At 37.0% G+C, this 18,859-nt stretch overlaps 1 protein-coding gene across 1 annotated transcript in view; it reads right to left on the reverse strand.

Annotated features, from left to right (window-relative positions):
* ESYT3 (extended synaptotagmin 3) overlaps positions 1–17,906 on the reverse strand; it is a gene marked incomplete at its 5' end in the record, with an annotated part of 35,473 nt that extends 17,567 nt beyond the window's left edge. The window contains 9 exons of the mRNA XM_029284720.1: positions 1,145–1,227; positions 2,218–2,391; positions 3,187–3,307; positions 4,734–4,789; positions 7,506–7,595; positions 7,683–7,749; positions 15,261–15,337; positions 16,377–16,511; positions 17,865–17,906. Coding sequence (XP_029140553.1) covers positions 1,145–1,227; positions 2,218–2,391; positions 3,187–3,307; positions 4,734–4,789; positions 7,506–7,595; positions 7,683–7,749; positions 15,261–15,337; positions 16,377–16,511; positions 17,865–17,906 — 845 coding nt within the window. The remainder of the gene's footprint in view (positions 1–1,144; positions 1,228–2,217; positions 2,392–3,186; positions 3,308–4,733; positions 4,790–7,505; positions 7,596–7,682; positions 7,750–15,260; positions 15,338–16,376; positions 16,512–17,864) is intronic.
* Between the last annotated feature and the right edge of the window lie 953 nt (positions 17,907–18,859).

Below are 18,859 nucleotides of genomic sequence, written 5' to 3' on the forward strand. Positions count from 1 at the left end.
TTTTTCTTAATTGTGATGTACTTGTGATTGTTTTCTTTCTTATGTTGAAAATAATAAAAAATTTTGAAAAAAAAAATAAAAAATAATAATAATTGACATTGTTCTTCTTCAAGAGATGTAATATGCCTAGGCTGGAAAAACATGGAGTTCTCTGAGACTAGACTGGTTTCTTCACTTACAAAACCTAGTAACGCTGTATATTTCTATTGGATATTCTATGTAAGAATTCTTTGAAACGACAGCCCAGTCCATGAGTAATTCAAGTTGAGCAAGGTTCTGACTTGTTAAGATTTATATTTAATAAGAGAAGAGACTCTTCCATTGCAATGGAACAAACCACTACAAATTCTACAACTGTAGGAGAAGAAGAGGCAGAGTCTAGGGGTGGAGTCAAGAAAAAAATCAATCCTGATTCATTACATTCCAACAAGCAATCCAAGCCCAGACTCCCCTTTAATTCTGTTAACTCTTATGCAACACCAATTTAGTGCTGACTGTTAGTTGACTAGATTTTTGTGTATAGGAATAGACCATAAATCATCTTAACCGGAACCTAATGTGTGGTCCTGATTCTTCATGCCTGGCAATGACTGGCTTAGTGGAAATCAGCTATGCGCATGCAAGTTATGGTGATAGACAGACACGTGCCATATTTACTAATAAAACAATCTGGGGTGACGTGCCAGTGACAAAACACCCAGAACCAACTCAAATTTTAGTGACTTTTTTCTAGAACAGAACGTGACATGAAAAAGCACCATTTAGGCTCAACTTCAATATGCAATATGTATATTAACAAGTAAAAGGTATAATTTTTCTTGGGATTGTACAACACACATTGGAGGAATAGATATTTTTTGTATCAAAAGTTGTGCTTCTTTTAAAGCTCAGATCAGAAGATGAGCTGGAACTAATTCACCCCCAACATTATACTTCTTTATGATGACTTTTTTTGGAAGCAGGAGCATTCAATCATGCAATGCTCTACCTGCATTCAGAAAGGTTATGCACAAATCAAAAATATTTGCTGTTTCTGAATGCACAGAAATGACCATACCAATTCCATTGACTCTAAGCTGCCACATGGCAGAAAAAGACACAATATAACTTTAAACACATACAAGAGGAAATCTGTATTCCTTACCTGCCCAAAAAATCATCTTTATCTGGATCTTCATCATAAAGATCAACTTCTAGATCTTGACCGGGTACTTCATGAACAACAAACTGAAATGAATGAAAGCAAAATTAAGTAACAAAAGAGGCCATGCCCACCCCAGCGCCAGCAATGCGAAAAAAGTCGCAATATGTTGCGACATATCACGTGATGCAGCAAGTTTGACACCCATGCACTAATGCATAAACAGACTTCTTGGTGAAACAGCAACAAAAAACTTTCAAATATTCTTTAATTTATTATACTGACTGGTTTAATTGAAAAGCTTTTTTCAAGAGAACTTATTACAGTAATTCCAAAAGCTTCATGAAAAAGCCTTTCAAATAGCCTTTCTCTCACTTTCTTTAAAACAACAGGACAAAGTGGACAATATTTAAAATGGGTGGGTTTTTTTCCTTTTGTAAATTAGTATTCCATTATTCCTGTAAACTGTTTACACCTGTAAATTAGTTTGCAATTAATCCATTTCTGTTGCTGGCAACAAGACATATATTTTAATGACTTTTGGATGCTTAGAACTACAACACCCTTAGAAGCAAAATGGCTGACATTCAGGAATTCTGGGAGTTGCAGTCAGAATATCTGAAAAGTATTTGGTTGCCTATTCCTGCTGAAATACTGTTTCCTTAATCACTTGATTATATTCCTTATTCAAAGTATTTACAGAAACAAAAAGTCTTTTAGAACATGTTTAGTTTCAAAAATACATTCAGATAGTCTGTATTCCTATATTCACCAGGGAAAAAAACTTCCCCTACATTCTGTGGGGCTTAATTTGGAGAAGGCATATATAGAATTGTTGCTAATATATGCAAAACTCCAAGACACAACCTCTGACCTGTTTCAGCATTAGGACCTGATCTAGCATTATGTGAGTCAACTTCCATAACAATTTGGGTTTTTTTTCCCCTTCCCCATTTCTCCCTTGCACTGTTTGAGATATGTACCATTTCAAATCTGCTACATAAGATTCAGGAGGTGGGTGGTATTGCAAATAATCCCCAGCACTTTGTTTCTAAATAGACAAGAAGAAGTATCACCTCAAACATTTCATTCCAGATGGGATTCAGGTCTCTTTGTACTGTTTTGCTCCGGAGTTGCACCAGACCGACTCGAAGGAGAGCATAAGGATCTGACTTGCCCCTGATTGCCCCAAGGAAGTTGTCTTTTTCCACAAGATTTTCGGCTTCCAAAAGATACACTCTTAGGACTCCCTTGAAAACATATAATTATTAAATAGTATGTAGAATGTTCACCCCAGGGGATCTCTCTGATATATAGTACTATCAACATATCATAAAGGAAAATGGGGAATGTCTCGAACCACAACCCACAGAAGCAATTTAAATGAGATTTGCCAGCAGAACATTTAAATTTATTAGAAAAATCTATGTTGTTATTTTGCTTTTATTACGAGCCTTACATCAATCTCTAACAATCTTTCTTTGTGCCTCTTATTGTGGTGGATGAGGAGAAAAGCCAATACGTTTGCTGTTGATAATTCTCTGGTGAATTGGAGAAGGGGGGGGGGGAACACACACAATGCCTTTTTTAAATTATTTACCAAAATAAACTTGCACTAACTATAAGTCTGCTGCGTATTTACTGAGCTTCATTCATTCTGAATTGATTCCCGCCAGGCCTTTGTCTGCTCAAAAATTCTCTCCAAATCAGGATTTTTTTTTAAATCAAAAGGAAGCTTTTTCAAACTTTTTAAAGTTATGTGATATTCTGGATAAAGAAAGGGATTGAAAAGAGATGAATGGGCAAATAGCAACTATTACTTAAGACAATTAGATAAATTTTTGCCCTATAACTTTCTCTCCACTGTGCTAATTCAAATACAAGCATGGGGCAAGTTTGCAATCTCCCCTTTAAGTGTCAGTACACTGCAGGTGTGTAAAAGAACAAACAAGTTGGCGTAAGCCTCACTCTTTAGAAGGGTCCTTTTTTCTATATTTTGAGCCAGGCGTCTCACTAACAAAGCGCAACTCTGACCCCAGACTTACACGTGGAATCGGAAACCGCAACTGAGTCACATTCATGTTCTTTTTCAATGGGATTGTGAGTCTATTTGGTAACACCAGCCGGGCAGCAATGAGATCTTGAATTAGCGAGTCTGACAATAAACTGAAATAATAAAGGAGACATTTAATTCAAAACAAAACGGAAGAGTACATGTGTGTCACACTGCTCTACTGAGCTTGTGACTCTTGTATTGTTTGTAGACTCCATCTTAGCAGACTGCCAAGGCCTGTTGCCCATCAAGAGATCTGGGATGCAGGGACGCGGGAGTAGAAGGGATGCATACTCAGTTTTATTTTCAACCTGAGAGTTTAGGATGCTTTGTTACAGACAGGTAAGTCATTTAAGATAGAACATCTTGTCTGCCGAAGAAAACATAGAAAACAAGGTGCAGATAAGCCTGAGCTAGTTATGCCTCTTATTTTATGCCTTCAACATGCACTTGACTCTGGCAAATGCCTGAACAGGTTCCTGCTGTTTTCTTGGCAAGATTTTGAGATGCAGCCTGTGCTTGTCTTTTTCCTAGAAGAGAGAAGGACTGGACCAATCACCCATCTGGCTTTGTGTTGAAGGCGGGACTAGAATTCATTCTAGGATTCTAGGTTGGTGATTTAATCACTATACCAGTGTTTCTCAACCTTGGCAACTTAAAGATGCGTGGATCTCGACTCCCAGAACTCTTATCACCAGCTGACTTTGCAGGCACTAGATCTATATCCACTTGCATCTCATATTAAATTCTTTTATTTCAACAACTTTTACTTTTCTTATCAGCAAATGTAAAACAACAAAACTCCTAACCCCAACAAATTGTCAGGCAATTGTTTTCTGGAAGCAAAAACTCTTCTTCTAATGGGATAAGTACAATATTTTTCCTTCATTAAAATAACCAAACCAAAATCAATATAGAGAAACACAAATACCCAAACACATCTTTACTTTCAAAACCTCAACAGAATAAGGTAATTAACTTTCCTGTGGATATGACATTTCCTGTGGATATGACATTACTTTTGTTCTGATGGGGCTAAAGTAGCAATGCAAGCAAAAATTCCCACTAGAAAGCAAATAGCTAAAATGGCCCTGACATTTCTAACTAGAATTACAAAACAAACAAAGAATCTGTAAGATTCTGTGTGGTCCCTACTTGCCGGAATGTCTATGAAGGACATAGCTTCTATTTGATTGGCCCTGTGCTCACCCACAATAAGCTGTCCCTGTTGTAGAATTGCCATATAACATCTCTTCCATTTAATCTCCATTTTGATACTTTATTTATTTGATATTGTTGTTTTAAATAATTCAAGGCGGTGAACATACTTAATACTCCTTCCTCCCTGTAACAACAATAACCCTGTGAGGTGGGCTGGGCTGAGAGTGACTGGCCCAAAGTCACCTAGCTGGTTTTTCATACCTAAGGCAGGACTAGAACTCACACTCTCCTGGTTCCTATGACAGCACCTGAACCACTAAACCAAACTGGGTCTTTAACATTTAGATTGTTCCCACTCATTTGGAGGGAGGCACTTACCTAATGCCTGGAGCATCCAACAGGTTTGTTAGCCCCGCCCAATTGATTTCCAAGTGCTACAATAAGAATTAAACCAACAACAAAAATGCAAGGTTAATAACTGAAAACAGAACTGGTTTTAAATTATTTGTCAAAGTCAGGAACATGGAAGACTGTTTACATCAAATTAGCCATATGGTCCATGAGATCCTATTGGAGATGGCAGGCAAGGAACCTGCAATCTTTTCTCCATGCAGAGCATATAGCATACCACTGAAAAAGTCAAGAATATTGAGTATAATAAAATCACCATAATTATACAATAAAATGATTCAGACATTTGAGAGCATCTAATGAAGCATCCTTCATTCATCTGATATGTTTATGGTATTTTAATTCAGCATGATGAGTATTGTGTGGCCATTCTGAGTGAATTCAGACTGTCAACCACTCAAGCCTTGAGGAATTATGTGGTCATTTCTATTACCCACCTATTATAAAAGGCATTTTGGCTACTGCTACAAGTTCCACGAGCAAGAAAATTAGCCATCTAGCAAGGCAGCCTCAGGGCAGTAACATAACTGAATGGTTTGCATTCAAAGGAGATGAATAAGCATCATCAAGACCTTGGTTCATTTCCTTCACTGGAGCCTGTCATTCTGACTGGATTCTTCTCATGCCCTTGCAATGAAAGGCTGAGACAATCGGCATGTGTCAATGTTCTAAACTTGACACATGTCTGTTAGATGTATGTACTTTGCTAATGCCAGAACTCACATAGCTGGTTTGAGGAATAACATGCATTCTGAGTGCTGAAGTATCATAGCACTGCGGGGACCTTCTTCCCTGCTTCCTCCATGGGGTTGGAGATGACTACCAGGGGTTCAGAGACCTCTTCCACGAATCCTACTGTTCAATAAAACATCTCTTTCAATGCTTTTAGCCTTCTAAATTTTAACTGATTTTTGTTTTTCCTTGTAAATTTTAATTTGTTCTTAACTCTTGTTTTCAATTTGCATTTGGTTCATGTGTTTATATGGTTTTAATCTGGGGCTGTAAAGCACCCAAAGTAACTTAAGTGAGATGGGCCGTGTAGAAATTTAATCAACAAAATACAAAAAAATAAATACAGCATTAGGTGAAGATGGTGTCTGAACATGCGAGACTGTGAACATTAATTTTAGTGCAATGAGGCAGAGAGGAAGCTGAGGAATTTTAAGCCAGAGCAATTTTTGGAACTAATACTATTTTTTTCCTAGTATACAAAATAATTGAAAAGTCAGAGTGATGTAAAGGTCTCTAGAGCACAATATAAAAGCTGTGATCTTATGCATTGTTGTTGTTGTTGTTGTTGTTGTTGTTGTTGTTCGTCCATCGATTTCGATGAAGACCTTGACATCTTATGGATTATGGGCCATCAACGGTGTGTCTGTAGATGGCTGATAAGACCGATGTTAGCACGGAATGTTCTGCCACATACTGAACAGAGAAATGTGGACACTATGTGGACAGTATGCACTCTTATGCATACTGGTGTGATGATAGAGGGTTTCAGATGATGCCTTTCTCTTATCATCCTGTACTTTGGGTACACAGGCTGTACGTTAATCAAAATAGACTACCGATAAATTTACAGATTAGTTGGCTTCTGTAGCTCCCCCACCAGACACTGTTCAAATACATAAAACAATTTTTTTCCATACTAGAGTTTTAATTTACAGTTGTATGGTAGTTTGTTGTGACAGTGTACTGAACATTTGGGAGGGAGGGAGGCAGGCACCAAAATGTTATGGTTCCACTAAGGACACCTATAAGGTTCAGCCTTGAAGACATAGTCCAGAGATTTGAGGGAGACGCTAACCATTAGGAGTAGAGGTTGTATGAGATGGAATGAAATCCACTCATTAGATAGATTGGTTTACACTACTTGCACCTACATGGAGAAAATCAAAATCTCCTTTAATACAAAGCAAGAAAATTGGAGTAGAAGTTACTTTCTCAATAGGTTAGGGATGGACTGAGGCAGGGGTAATGCAATCTGGCTCACCTGAAATGACTCATCTTCATCCTGAGGCAACCTGGCAGCACACACATGTCCTTTTAGAAATGGTTTCAGATATGTGAAACTCGTGCTGAAGAAACATGTGTTTTGGCTTAATGTTTATTAATTTAAATGGCTCTTGAAAACCCACTTGGTTCTTGAAAGTTAACCTGAATAGAATTCTTTACTTACACTATTAATTGTTTGGTTAATTATTTTTAAATGGCTTCATTTTACTTTAATAAGGGCTACCACTAGGTTACATGATATTCTAAATTCCTTAAAGTTTTCATACTTTTATTTTTATCAGTGAGCTATCATGGAGGGTACTTCCTTGAAAAGCTATAGTGAAATATTTGGAATTAAATTAATCTAACTTATTAAATACTACTATCTCTGAACAGTAGTATGTTGGCATGCTTTAAAACTATCTTCCTGTTTGGTTTGGTTTGGTATTCTTTGTTTAAAATGATGTTTGGGAAGAAGAAATAATCTTCCTTATTTCAGAAGAACTTTCTCAAGTCTATTATAAAACATACTGACCAATGTGTAAATCAGCAGTCCTAATCTGGAAGGACACTATTTCTAAATTGAGGGGGAAAAATGAAGAGTGCTAATTTGTTAATTTGACTTATAAATTAAAAGTCTTCTCATAAAATTTGTTGGTTGGAAAATGTGCTACCAGGCTCCTGGTTAGTCTAACACAGCTGTCCTCTTTCTATTTCTATAATGGTGTATCAGAATTGACTTACAGGTTTCTGTAGAAAAAACATAGTTACAGCTCCAAAAAAGGGTATATCTGTCAGAAGGGGCTCCAGAATTACTCGTAACGTTCCATGCAACTGCAAAAAAAAAAAAAATGTTGATTTTTTTCCAGGAAAAAAAAAGGAAATATCTAAAAAATGTTTCATAAGTTGTTCTGTACCTACCTGTAGTCCTTTCACTCCTACTTTAAGCTTGGAGATCTCCATGTGAATTTCACAATCACCTATATAACTGAGAAGGTGTTTCAATTAGCAAGATATTAATTAGGAGGGGGAAGAACAAAGTAAAAGACAAAACACTGCATTTTCTTATTATTTTAAAGGAATTTCTTATATTGTAATAGTATGAGATGAAGAGTAAACTCTGATTAAAAAGGCATAATAAGAGTATGTATGAATACAGTTTTAGACCAGAGATACTATATCACATCACATTTGCTTTGTGAAGCAGATAACTTATTACAGTACTTTATTTTCTTATTATGCTAATGTTTTTCTGCTACACATAACGTAATAAAGACCTTAATATTTATTCAATTATTTATTTGGGCATATCAAGTAATATATTTGCCAGATTAATCCAATTTCCTTTATTACTATGTAACTTTCAGGAAATCTGGTAAATTTGATCAATGTATCTATGTTTGTGTACGTATACAGTATATATATGAATGCATAAATACATACACATACGTACATACAAACATCAAGAATCATAGTGAAAATGTATCTACTTTTCTTCTTTGGTTGCCTTTTTTTGCTAAACAATAAGATACCATGCATTAATATCTTATTATTTTTATTTTTTCCTGCCATAAAAATCCCTTAGTGAAAAAGGGATAAAATAACTGTACAGAATTTACTAATTGCAATAATCAGAAAACACTCTGGAATTACAAAGAAAGATGATGACCCATTCAGATTCAAGCATTATACTGAAATAAGATTAACACCGCTTAATAATAGGGCTCCAATGACAAATTCTACAAATTATAACTCCTATTCTTGCTGCTTAGCATCTTAACAAATATTGCAGAGAATTTGTAACAGGAATAGCAGTTCACACATAAAATTCCTAAGAAAGGTCACTCACTGGTTAATCAAAGTTTCCAATCTTCACATTGTATCTAACATCAAGTATGCATGCACATGAGTTTACAGTATATTGGTTACTTCAACATATTGCAGATAAACAATAACTGTTGTCTAGTAAATAAGATTCTTGCGGCCTGATGGCAACAAAACTAATTCATTTGAACAGCAAGATAGATGGCCTATTAAATAAATAAATAATAATAATAATAAAATGATCACCAATATGTTGTTCCATACAAATTCCATGTTACAAAACTTTCACACACAACAGTTCTTTCTTTGTGGAGATACAAGACCGTCAAGTATGAACTTTTAAATTTGAATGTGTTATAGGAACATTTGGGAATCCAAAAAGCACAAAGGCATTGTAATAAATGTAGCACTGTCTTACAGCCAGGCCCATAAATAGGAAGGTCTGTAGAGCCTTCCACAAATCTCTTCTGGCCTCTAAATGTTTCCAGTTGAATAGTACGTCCAACTGAATGACTCAAAATAGTTTGCCTAATAATGTGGCTCAAACAAGTAGCCTCTCATCTCCAGTTCTTTGCCTGTCCCCTTCAAAGGTTTTGGTCTAGTTAAAGAGCTATTTATAGTCACTTTTACTTTCAGTCTTTGCTAATAATGCACTGTCATGTCATAGTGAAAGATGGGAAGCATTTCCAAGAAAGAAGCTAAGTCAAGTTTAGTTGACCTCCCGTGTCACAACATCATGGAACTGTTTAAACTAAATATGCATTTCCTGTGTGATCCTTTCTGCTATCAAAATGTTTAACAGAGATGTCATGTTCTGCTGTCAAACTGTTTTTGCATTAACCCGATGATAGCATGCTTACTCCGCTCCTGCAGCCTTCTATAATGTAAAAAGCTTTACTTAAGATTGTTTTGTTATTCTAAGGCAGCAAGAAGTAATAATTTCCTTTAGCACACCATCCAAAGTGTACTTGCAATACAGTAAAAGATATTTCAGTGATCAGTGTCCATTAGCAAAATCTAATTTTGTTTTCTTTTTTGAAACTACATGATTATTTTTCAAAAATAATAATGTTTGCCTGTGTAACCAAACAAAGCAGATGCAAATAAATCTAATGAACATAAATAATTATAGAGTCTTTGGTGCTCTCTGGACTTGTTTGTTTGGGGACATTACCCAAATAGGTAACATCATCAGTATTAGTGAGTGTGGGATTTGTTCCCTGTTTATATAAAATAGGTTGCCCTGCCAGTTTTGGTGGGGATGTGGTTTTCTCCTTAGTTCCTTGATTAGGGAAATGTTTTCTGCTTGCTTGTTTGTCTGGTGTTAATCCCATTGCACAACTTTCAACTATCTGTTTCTATGTGCAGAATGAGGCAGAAAGTCAGCATCCCTTGCCTTACCTTAAAACTCAAAAGGCCCTAAACAGGGGGATACAGGAAGGATGGAGATGGTCAGATATTTCTCCTGACATCATCAGTTCTGCCACAGGAGACTAGGTTACTAACATGGTTGGGTCTGGGAGTTGAAATCCATATATCTGGAAGGCCCCAGGTTGGTTTATTATCTCAAAAGCCACCTTCCCCCAATGCTGTTAAGTTTATGTCTAAAATGGTCTCACTAGACCAGGGGTAGGCATAGCTGGCTCAGGAATTCTGGGAGTTGAAGTCCACGAGTCATAAAAGAGCCAAGGTTGCCTACCCTTGCACTAGACCAAACGTTTTGCCAATGCCAGATCAGAGTGTGATGCAGTTTATCCATCATACCAGGTGAAGTTTCTTTAAGCATGGTTATAAAAGAGTATAAATTGGTAGGTTTATACCACATGCAAACCATGCAAACTGAATTTACGTGACCTGAGCAATGCCATGCTGTCTGACAATCTAAAAACCAAAGTCCATACGTTTATAAACATCCCGGTTGGGGAAGGCTGTGAGAATGTGCCTCATTTCACTTCAAAATGTTGGCAAACCATGGATTTTTACAGAGCGGACTTTCCCTCTTACTCTTTTCAACGACCTCTGGACCTCTGCCTTTCAGTCCTGCTTTAATGGCGTGATGGGGCAGAATAGATTAATTAGCAGTGGCAGGAAAAGGAGAAGATGAGCCAAACAAAACTACCCAATGAGGTAGGATGGATCATGGTATAATCTCCCTTAAGGAGAGAATGGTTTCACATAACATGCCACTTACATTGGTCACAAACCAGTGCCTGCATTTAGATTTACGTTGATTTTTACTTTTTAAATAACTTCCTGTGTTACAGTATAAGAGATATACCACTAACATCATGATTGTGCAGTCATACATGGCAGACTGCTAGGCACATGCATGAGATATTTCAGTGGCATAAGTGGCATTGAGGCCTCGGTGAAATGAATCTGGGTTCCCACCTCATTTGCTAGATATAAGACTATGGTTTTAAAGTCTTTTGCAGGCCAAGAACATATTTGAAGATATGTTCAAGATATGTTTTCCTGGTTGTATCTACCCAACCTGCTAAAGCAGACAGGGACAGCAGGGGGTATTATTGTTTTTGTTTGTTTATATATTGGGTTCTTATTTTTGTAAGCCAGCCAGAGTCATTGAGAGTCAGTGGGCGGCCATACACATTTTCTTAAATAAATAAACAAAACTTTATTTGGCCTTTGATTGGCTGGCTAAAAATAAACCAAAGAGTGAGTAAGGTGGGAAAAAAGGGATATTAAATTATATTTAGTTAATAGTACAGGGTCTCCTGCTTAAGCAGGGGGTTGGACTAGAAAACCTCCAAGGTCCCTTCGAGCTCTATTCTGATTGAAGTTTAATGTCTTCATTAAAATTTAACACTTAATCCAAGAAATTAGAATTCAAGAATTCTGAGTAACAGCACCTATAAGAAAATAGGCAAACATAATACAGGCATTCTAGCTAGCACTCTACTTTCAAATGAGACATCTAATTTAAATCATGGCAGCAAAACTTCCCACTTTTTCAATTCTTTTCCAAAGACAGGACATCTGTATCTCTTTTATTAGTATGCAAAATAACTGTTAACTGTTAGTATTATATTCTGTGTATTTAATAATTTTCTCTTTCCCAATTAGGGTTGCCAGGTGTCCACTATTTGAGCAGACAGTCCACTTTTTCACATTATGTTCACTATTTTTTTCACAAAATAGTGGACATTTTTTTTATTCAAAAGCTTTATGATAAAATGGTACGTAATCTAAAGCTGTACAGTCTACTTTTTTTACTACTTAACCCCCCCCCCCCGCTTGTCCGCTATTTTTTGGAAGCAGACCTGGCAACTCTATTCCCAATAAAAATCACAGTTTGGTGGCAACATCTGTCAAGCCTGCAGAAACCACACCCATAAGCTTGGAGAAGTGCACCCCACAGTACAATAGAAATGATTTCCCCTGTATTATCTCTTCTAGGAAAGGTTCAACAAAACAAATATGCATATTTCATAAGACTGTATTAAAAGTAAATTCCGCTGAACAGAAAGTTATGTGCTGAGTGCCATCAAAGTTGATCATCCATCTTCAAGCAGTGAGAATTAGATCACATTGCCAATACAGAGAACAAGGAAATAAATCACGTGGCCATATAATAACTTATGCATCACTGAATGTAATGAAAGCACTTTTCACAAATATTTGAACAAGGCAATATTGAGAGATTAAGCAAACCCACAGAGTGTCAATTATAAGTAGCAACACACTCAGGTTTACTGTATATGTATTGTAGGTAGCTATAAATATTGCACTTGCCTGTATAATAAATCTAAATTACTTAAGATAAGCAAACATTGTAATATGATAAACTAAATAATGGGGAAACAAGTACCTATAATGCTGTTCTAAGAGGATGTTGGTAGTTTGTCATGTTGCCCCCATATTTTCATATTAGCAACATGCATCTTGTTATCCCCGACAGTCTAAAGCAGTGGTTCTCAACCTTTTTAATGCCGCGACCCCAACCGGTCGTAAGCCGAGGACTAAACCGGTCGTAAGTCGAGGACTAAACCAGTCGTAAGTCGAGGACTACCCAACCGGTCGTAAGTCGAGGACTTTCCCTGCCCGGGAGTGCCGCGCATGCGTGGTTCCGCCCCCTGCGCCGGCCGAGGCGTAGCTGGTAAGCGGCAGAGACGGAGCAGGCCGACCACCAGCTGGCCCAGCCCAAGGGAGGTAAGGCACCCGCTGGAAAAGGGGGAAAAAATGGCGGACAAAAAAAATGGGGGACAGCCTTGGTTGGCGACCCCCGTGAAATGGTCGATTGACCCCAAATGGGGTCCCGACCCACAGGTTGAGAACCACTGGTCTAAAGCATGGGTGTCAAACTCGCCACATCAACATATCGCCACTTTTTTCACATTGCCGGACCTAGGGTGGGCATAGCCTCTGCATGATGCAACCGGCTCGCGGGCCAGCAGTTTGACACCCCTGGTCTAAAGGAACTAAAGCAGCAATGAGTCAAGGAAGCAATGTGGACAATGCATAAGAAGGTGGCTTGACGATTTGAATAGCTCCACCTTTTTTCTCAGAACTGGAGGAAGAACTCAGCACCTGCTCCCAATCAACATACAAAGATGTGTCCTCCAGGATGCCTAACTGGATGAGCTGGTTTTGAATCCTTTTCCCTTGACTAGGCATCCTCTGTGAATCATGCAGGATTGTGGATTCCTGACAAACAAGACAGGTCTATTTGCAATGGAAAACTACGTTCTCACTCAAACTCTTAAGTGGGAAAACACCCATATCACTTTTTCATAAAAGGAGCCAGAAGAGAAATACTGTAGCTGTCCAGTGCTAAACCAGCTTTCTCCTACAGCCAAACAGATTACTCTCCTGAAGTATGTCAACAATGCATGTTATAAAGAGGAGGTTTGAAAGTATTCAGGCAGTACTTAGCTAAACATGGCTTCATTGAGTTCTATGTTTTTATATATTCAGGGCACCCAAGGGCATAAACATACAATATCACAGATTATTACAGGCACAAAGTTCAAAGCAAATGGGATTGGCCACTACTATTATTACTTATTACTAATAATTAGATGCCTAATCATTAATCTATTTCTTCACAGAAGCACAATAAACTTTCCACATCAAAAGTACTGACTTTTGCTATATTCATACCTAAGATTTTTTTTTAATGATTCTGTTCTTGTTTCAAGATATTCATTACATCTTGGTTTAATCAGATGCATATTCTCTGCTAAACATGGACTATGTTGAACAAACTGCAGGCATCCAATCAGTCCATTTTTTCAGCCCATTTTTTCCTATAAATATAGCCTGCAATTATTATCCTTCCTGGATGGTCTCAATCTAAGTTTCCCCATTTGAAGCAAACACTCATCATGCTAAATGTACCTTTGCAGGCCATGTGGTACCATAAGTTGTCTCTATTTCATTTTTATAGCACCATATAGCATCAAATATATTTGTAGGCATTTGACAAAGTAGACCACAATTTACTTCTTGGTAAACTAGAAAAATGTGAGATAGACTCACCACCAGATGGATTTGTAACTGGCTGACAAATCATACTCAATGAGTAGTCCTTAATGGTACTACATTTACATGGAGGGAAGCAAGCAGTGGGTACCACAAGGTTTCATCTTAGGCCCAGGACTCTTCAATAACTTCATAAATGACTTATATGAGGGGATAGAAGGGGAACTCATCAAATTTGCAGATGACACTAAGCTGGCAGGAATAGCCAATACCCCAGAGGATAAGCTCAGGATCCAAAAAGATCTTGACAGACTTGGACAATGGGCCTTATCCAACAACATGTAATTTAATGTGGACAAAAGCAAGGTTTTACATCTAAGCAGGAAAAACCAAAGGCACAAGTACAGATTAAGTGAAATCTGGCTCAAAAATAGTAACTGTGAGGGGGACCTTAGAGTCCTAGTGGACGATCACTTAAACACGAACCAGCAGTGTGCGGTAGCAGCCCAAAAAGCGTATGCAATCCTTAGTTGCATAAACAGAGGCATAGAATCAAAATAACTTGAAGTATTAGTACCGTTTTAGAAATCCTTAATAAGACCACGCCTGGAATACCTCATCCAGTTTTGGTCACCACATTACAAAAAAGATGTTGAGACTTTGGAAAAAATGCAAAGAAGAGCAACTAAGATGATTAAGGGCCTGGAAACAAATATGTATGAAGAATGGTTGCAGGAATTAGGTATGGCCAGTCTAGAGAAAAGAAGGACTAGGGGTGACATGATAGCAGTAGTCCAGTATTTGAGGGGCTGTCACAAAGAAGAGAGGGTCAGCTTGTTTTCCAAAGCACCAGAAGGCAAGACAAGAAACAATGGATGGAAACTACTCAAGGAGAGAAGCAAGCTGGAATTAAGGGGAACAGTGAAAACAATTAAGCAGTGGAACATTGCCTTCAGAAGTTGTAGATGTTTCATCATTGGAGCTTTTAAAGAAAAGACTGGACAGCCACCTGTCTGAAATGATTATAGGATCTCCTGCTTGAGCAGGGGATTAAACTAGAACACCTCCAAGATCCCTTCCAGCTCTATTCTGATTGATCACTTTAGGAAAAGCAAAGCAATCACTATTAGCAACAAGATGCACAGAAAAATTCACTGTTCACTGATTATTAGGAAGCCAATTGTGCGTTTTCCCCAATGATAAACCATAAGAAACAATGCACTTCTATACTACCATATCTGCAAGTCCAGGATTACTTGTCTTCGATTAACTTCTTTGGTGTAGGTTTTCACTCCTTTAATTTTAGGACACTGAAAACAAAGCATGCAACAGTATTATTGATGCAGCAATGAGAAATAAGAAAGCCCCATTTATCTTAGCACAAATATAACAGCCAAACATCAAGCTAGAACTATTGTAATTTTAAAAAAATCTGCAGAAAGAAAACAAAACAATGGGCAGGAGAGAAAGATTACAGAGTATTTTCTAATCTGCTACCCTTCAGAGGTATTGCAACTAAACCTGGTATCATTTCCAGTCACCAGGGAGTTCAAAGATTTTTCTCCAACACATCTGGGAGGCATCATTTGAGGGAAGGCTGTGCTGTACTGCAGCCACTAAGTTTGCATTTTAAAATTCAAACAGCCAGAAATGTTAGCTGTTGAATTGAACAAAAGGAAACTCGAAATGTAAAAACTCCGTAAGAAAACAGAAATTCAAATTCCAATTTAAGATTACTGAACAAAATTAAGTCCTTAAGTAATTGAATTGACAATGCAAAACATTTTTTTCAATAGTATTGTGTGCATTTTTTAAATAACAAAGCAAAGGATCTTTACTCTTTTTATATTAATAAAACTAGTGAATAATGAATGGAAAGAGGATTTTTTTTAACCATTGATAACCCCGATAAATACAGACTACTTGACAACAACTAGAACAGGGTGGGAGAAAACATAAGAAAAGTTCAGCATACTGCCTCCTACCATAACAGGAGTTAACTTTTAAAGTTGCAGCATCTCTTTGTTATCTTTTTAATGCTAGCATCCTGAGGACAACCAAGTATAATCTGAAAGATTCTGAGAATACAGTACCTATTTTGAATGTAATGGACAAAAGTTCACAATCCTTTTGCACAAACATCTATTCTTTATTACCCTACCTGCACTTTTATCTTTCAGTCGAGTAACTTAAGGAATGGGTTTGAACAGGATCGTTTTATTGCAGCTATTATTAATAAAGTGAATATCATAAATCATTGTATCTATCTTAAGCCTAAATGAACACAGAAAATACACTCATGAAAAACTAGTCTGGATGTGACAATCATTTTCAAAGGCATCACCTTACCTTATCTCCAAGATGGATTCTAGTAAATGTACATGTTTTCAGATGTACATTCTTTCCTCTGATTTTTGGTTCAAGGATTTCCTTAAATGTTTTTTCCATAATTGCTCCAAAATATGGCCAGAACTGTTCAACAATCTATTCATAAAACAACAAAAAGCTAAAATCTCCACTTGTACATTACCATTGTTTACCATTTTTATTTTGAAGACAAAATGCCAACTTTGGAAATGTCTTTATGTTTCTAAAGTGATAGAACATACACTCGTTAGATGAAAATGAGCAGGTTAAATATTGTGGGATTTCTGAATTCAAACTGATAAGTCTTGGCATATTACACACCAGATTTAACTGGCTGAAAAGAAGAAAGCTTGCATAATTGATGTGGCAATAACCAGGGGATAGTAGAGTAGAAGACAAAGAATTGGAGAAGGCCACAAAGTATCGAGATCTGAAAATAAAAGCTAAAAGATTATGGTGGTGGACCCCATGATTATTGGCATACTGGGTACCATATCAAAAAATCTTGAACAACACTTAGAAAATCTGCACACTGACAAAATTTCCATCTGTCAATTACAAAAGGCCACCCTGCTTGGATCCGCACATATGACACAGAGATACATCACAACACCCTAGGTTCTTGGGAAGAATTGGATGTGTATGAAGGCCAACATCAGCTAAAGAACTGGCAGCTATGATTTCACATTGTTGGGACAAGATTAGAAGATTCAAAAAAAATGATTTTCAAGCTTAAAACACACATTTGACAATACTGCTTTAATTTAAGCTGTGAATTAGATTCCTTCATGATTTTCCTGGGCTGCATAAAATTTTCCAAAGCACTGAATAATTTTCACGCCAGGCATTCATACTCTCCCTCTCCTTCTCCCTCCCTCTCTCTCTCCTCCCCCTCTTCTCGCTACTGCTATGAACTCCTAACATAACATTAGACCCTGTAGTTCAATATTTCACTTTTCCTCCAAATCTAATATACAAATCTTATTACTTGGACATGGGGACATTTCATTCTGCTGATGACAACTTTTCCAGTCAGTTTACAGCAGTTTGACTGACTGAGGATATTGTAGATTTGGGCTGGCAAGGAAGAGTCAGATGATTATAGAATAATTACCAGTTTTATGAAGATCTGCCTAAGAGGTTTCAGTGCTGAGCATATATTATAACATAAATGCTATGTCTAGTTAGTTTTGGTAACAATGATGGCTGCACAATTTGTTTTGGGGGGATCCTGGCAAAGGCAGATGGCAATGTTTTTTCTTCAGCAGAAGAGAATGTTGATCAAACAAACTTTAGGGCAAACCGTGAACGTGATACAAATGATACCCAACTTACCCCAGCCACTTAACTAGAGCAAACAAGCTTATTCACGGGTGATTCAACAGCCAAGTTACAAAGCAAACTTTGAAGCAGAAACATTTCAGCCTTATGCTTATCAGATAAAAGCTCCTTTCACATCCAATGCCTTACCTTGTTCAGCCATTCTACCCGTTCAACATCTGGGAAGTGCACCTGTAAAGCAAGGCAAAGAAGAAACGAGTGAAAATTGAATGGATTATGAGAATTACTAAGCAAAATGCAAGTAAAGTGACAGGACTAACAAAGGACTATTATGAAGGACTATTATATAGCATGATTACATAGCAATACCAAAAGTGTGTCCCTACATTTTCAGATTTAGATCCATTATGAGACAATTACATTTACAAACAGAGCTCCATGCTGAAAACGGAAGACAAGATTACTTCAGCTCAAAGAAATAGCTATAGCTTTTAGAAAAGGCAACATTTTATATACAAGCAAACTAATTTCTGTTTTTCTGTTTATTATCTTGATGTTCAGGGGGATACTTTTTATTTTATGGGAACTTAATTATTAGTTGTTCCAGAAACAGGCAATCAATCAATCAAATAAATCCAAATTTTAGTTTGTGGAACTTCCAGTTAAAAGTCAATTAAGTAATATTTCTGAAAAACACTTCTGTCTGACAGCTTCTTCTTCTGAGAATAGTCAATTGGAGTAAGTCAACCAACTATCCAGGAATCATGACAATGGCATCTATAGAAGCCCACAATTATCCTTAACATGCAATCCAAGTTCTCACACATTTAAGGGTGGAGATCACTTAAATACTGGAATTTTTTTACCTTCAATTTTTGTCACCCACGCTAATGTGAAATAAAGTGATTTATTTCATCTTGTTAGCTTTATGCTAACTCTTCATAGTAAACCAGATTTATTGTATAGAAAAAATTTGCGCACCTCAACTTATTAAAAAGTGAGCAACAATAAAGGCCTATTTTGTATTTTCATTTTAAGGTAATCCTAGTAAGTAAAATTGCTTTTCCCTAAAGTCTGTGATCAAATATCTTAATTAAAAGGGCCATGCATTCTTAAAAAAAAATTAACTGGAAGTCTGATCTAAATTAAGATTAGAGGATAATGTTTTTGCTTTTAATTATATT

The sequence above is a fragment of the Protobothrops mucrosquamatus genome, unplaced genomic scaffold, assembly GCF_001527695.2.
Source record: "Protobothrops mucrosquamatus isolate PMUCROS unplaced genomic scaffold, P.Mucros_1.0 scaffold863, whole genome shotgun sequence".
NCBI lineage: Eukaryota > Metazoa > Chordata > Lepidosauria > Squamata > Viperidae > Protobothrops > Protobothrops mucrosquamatus.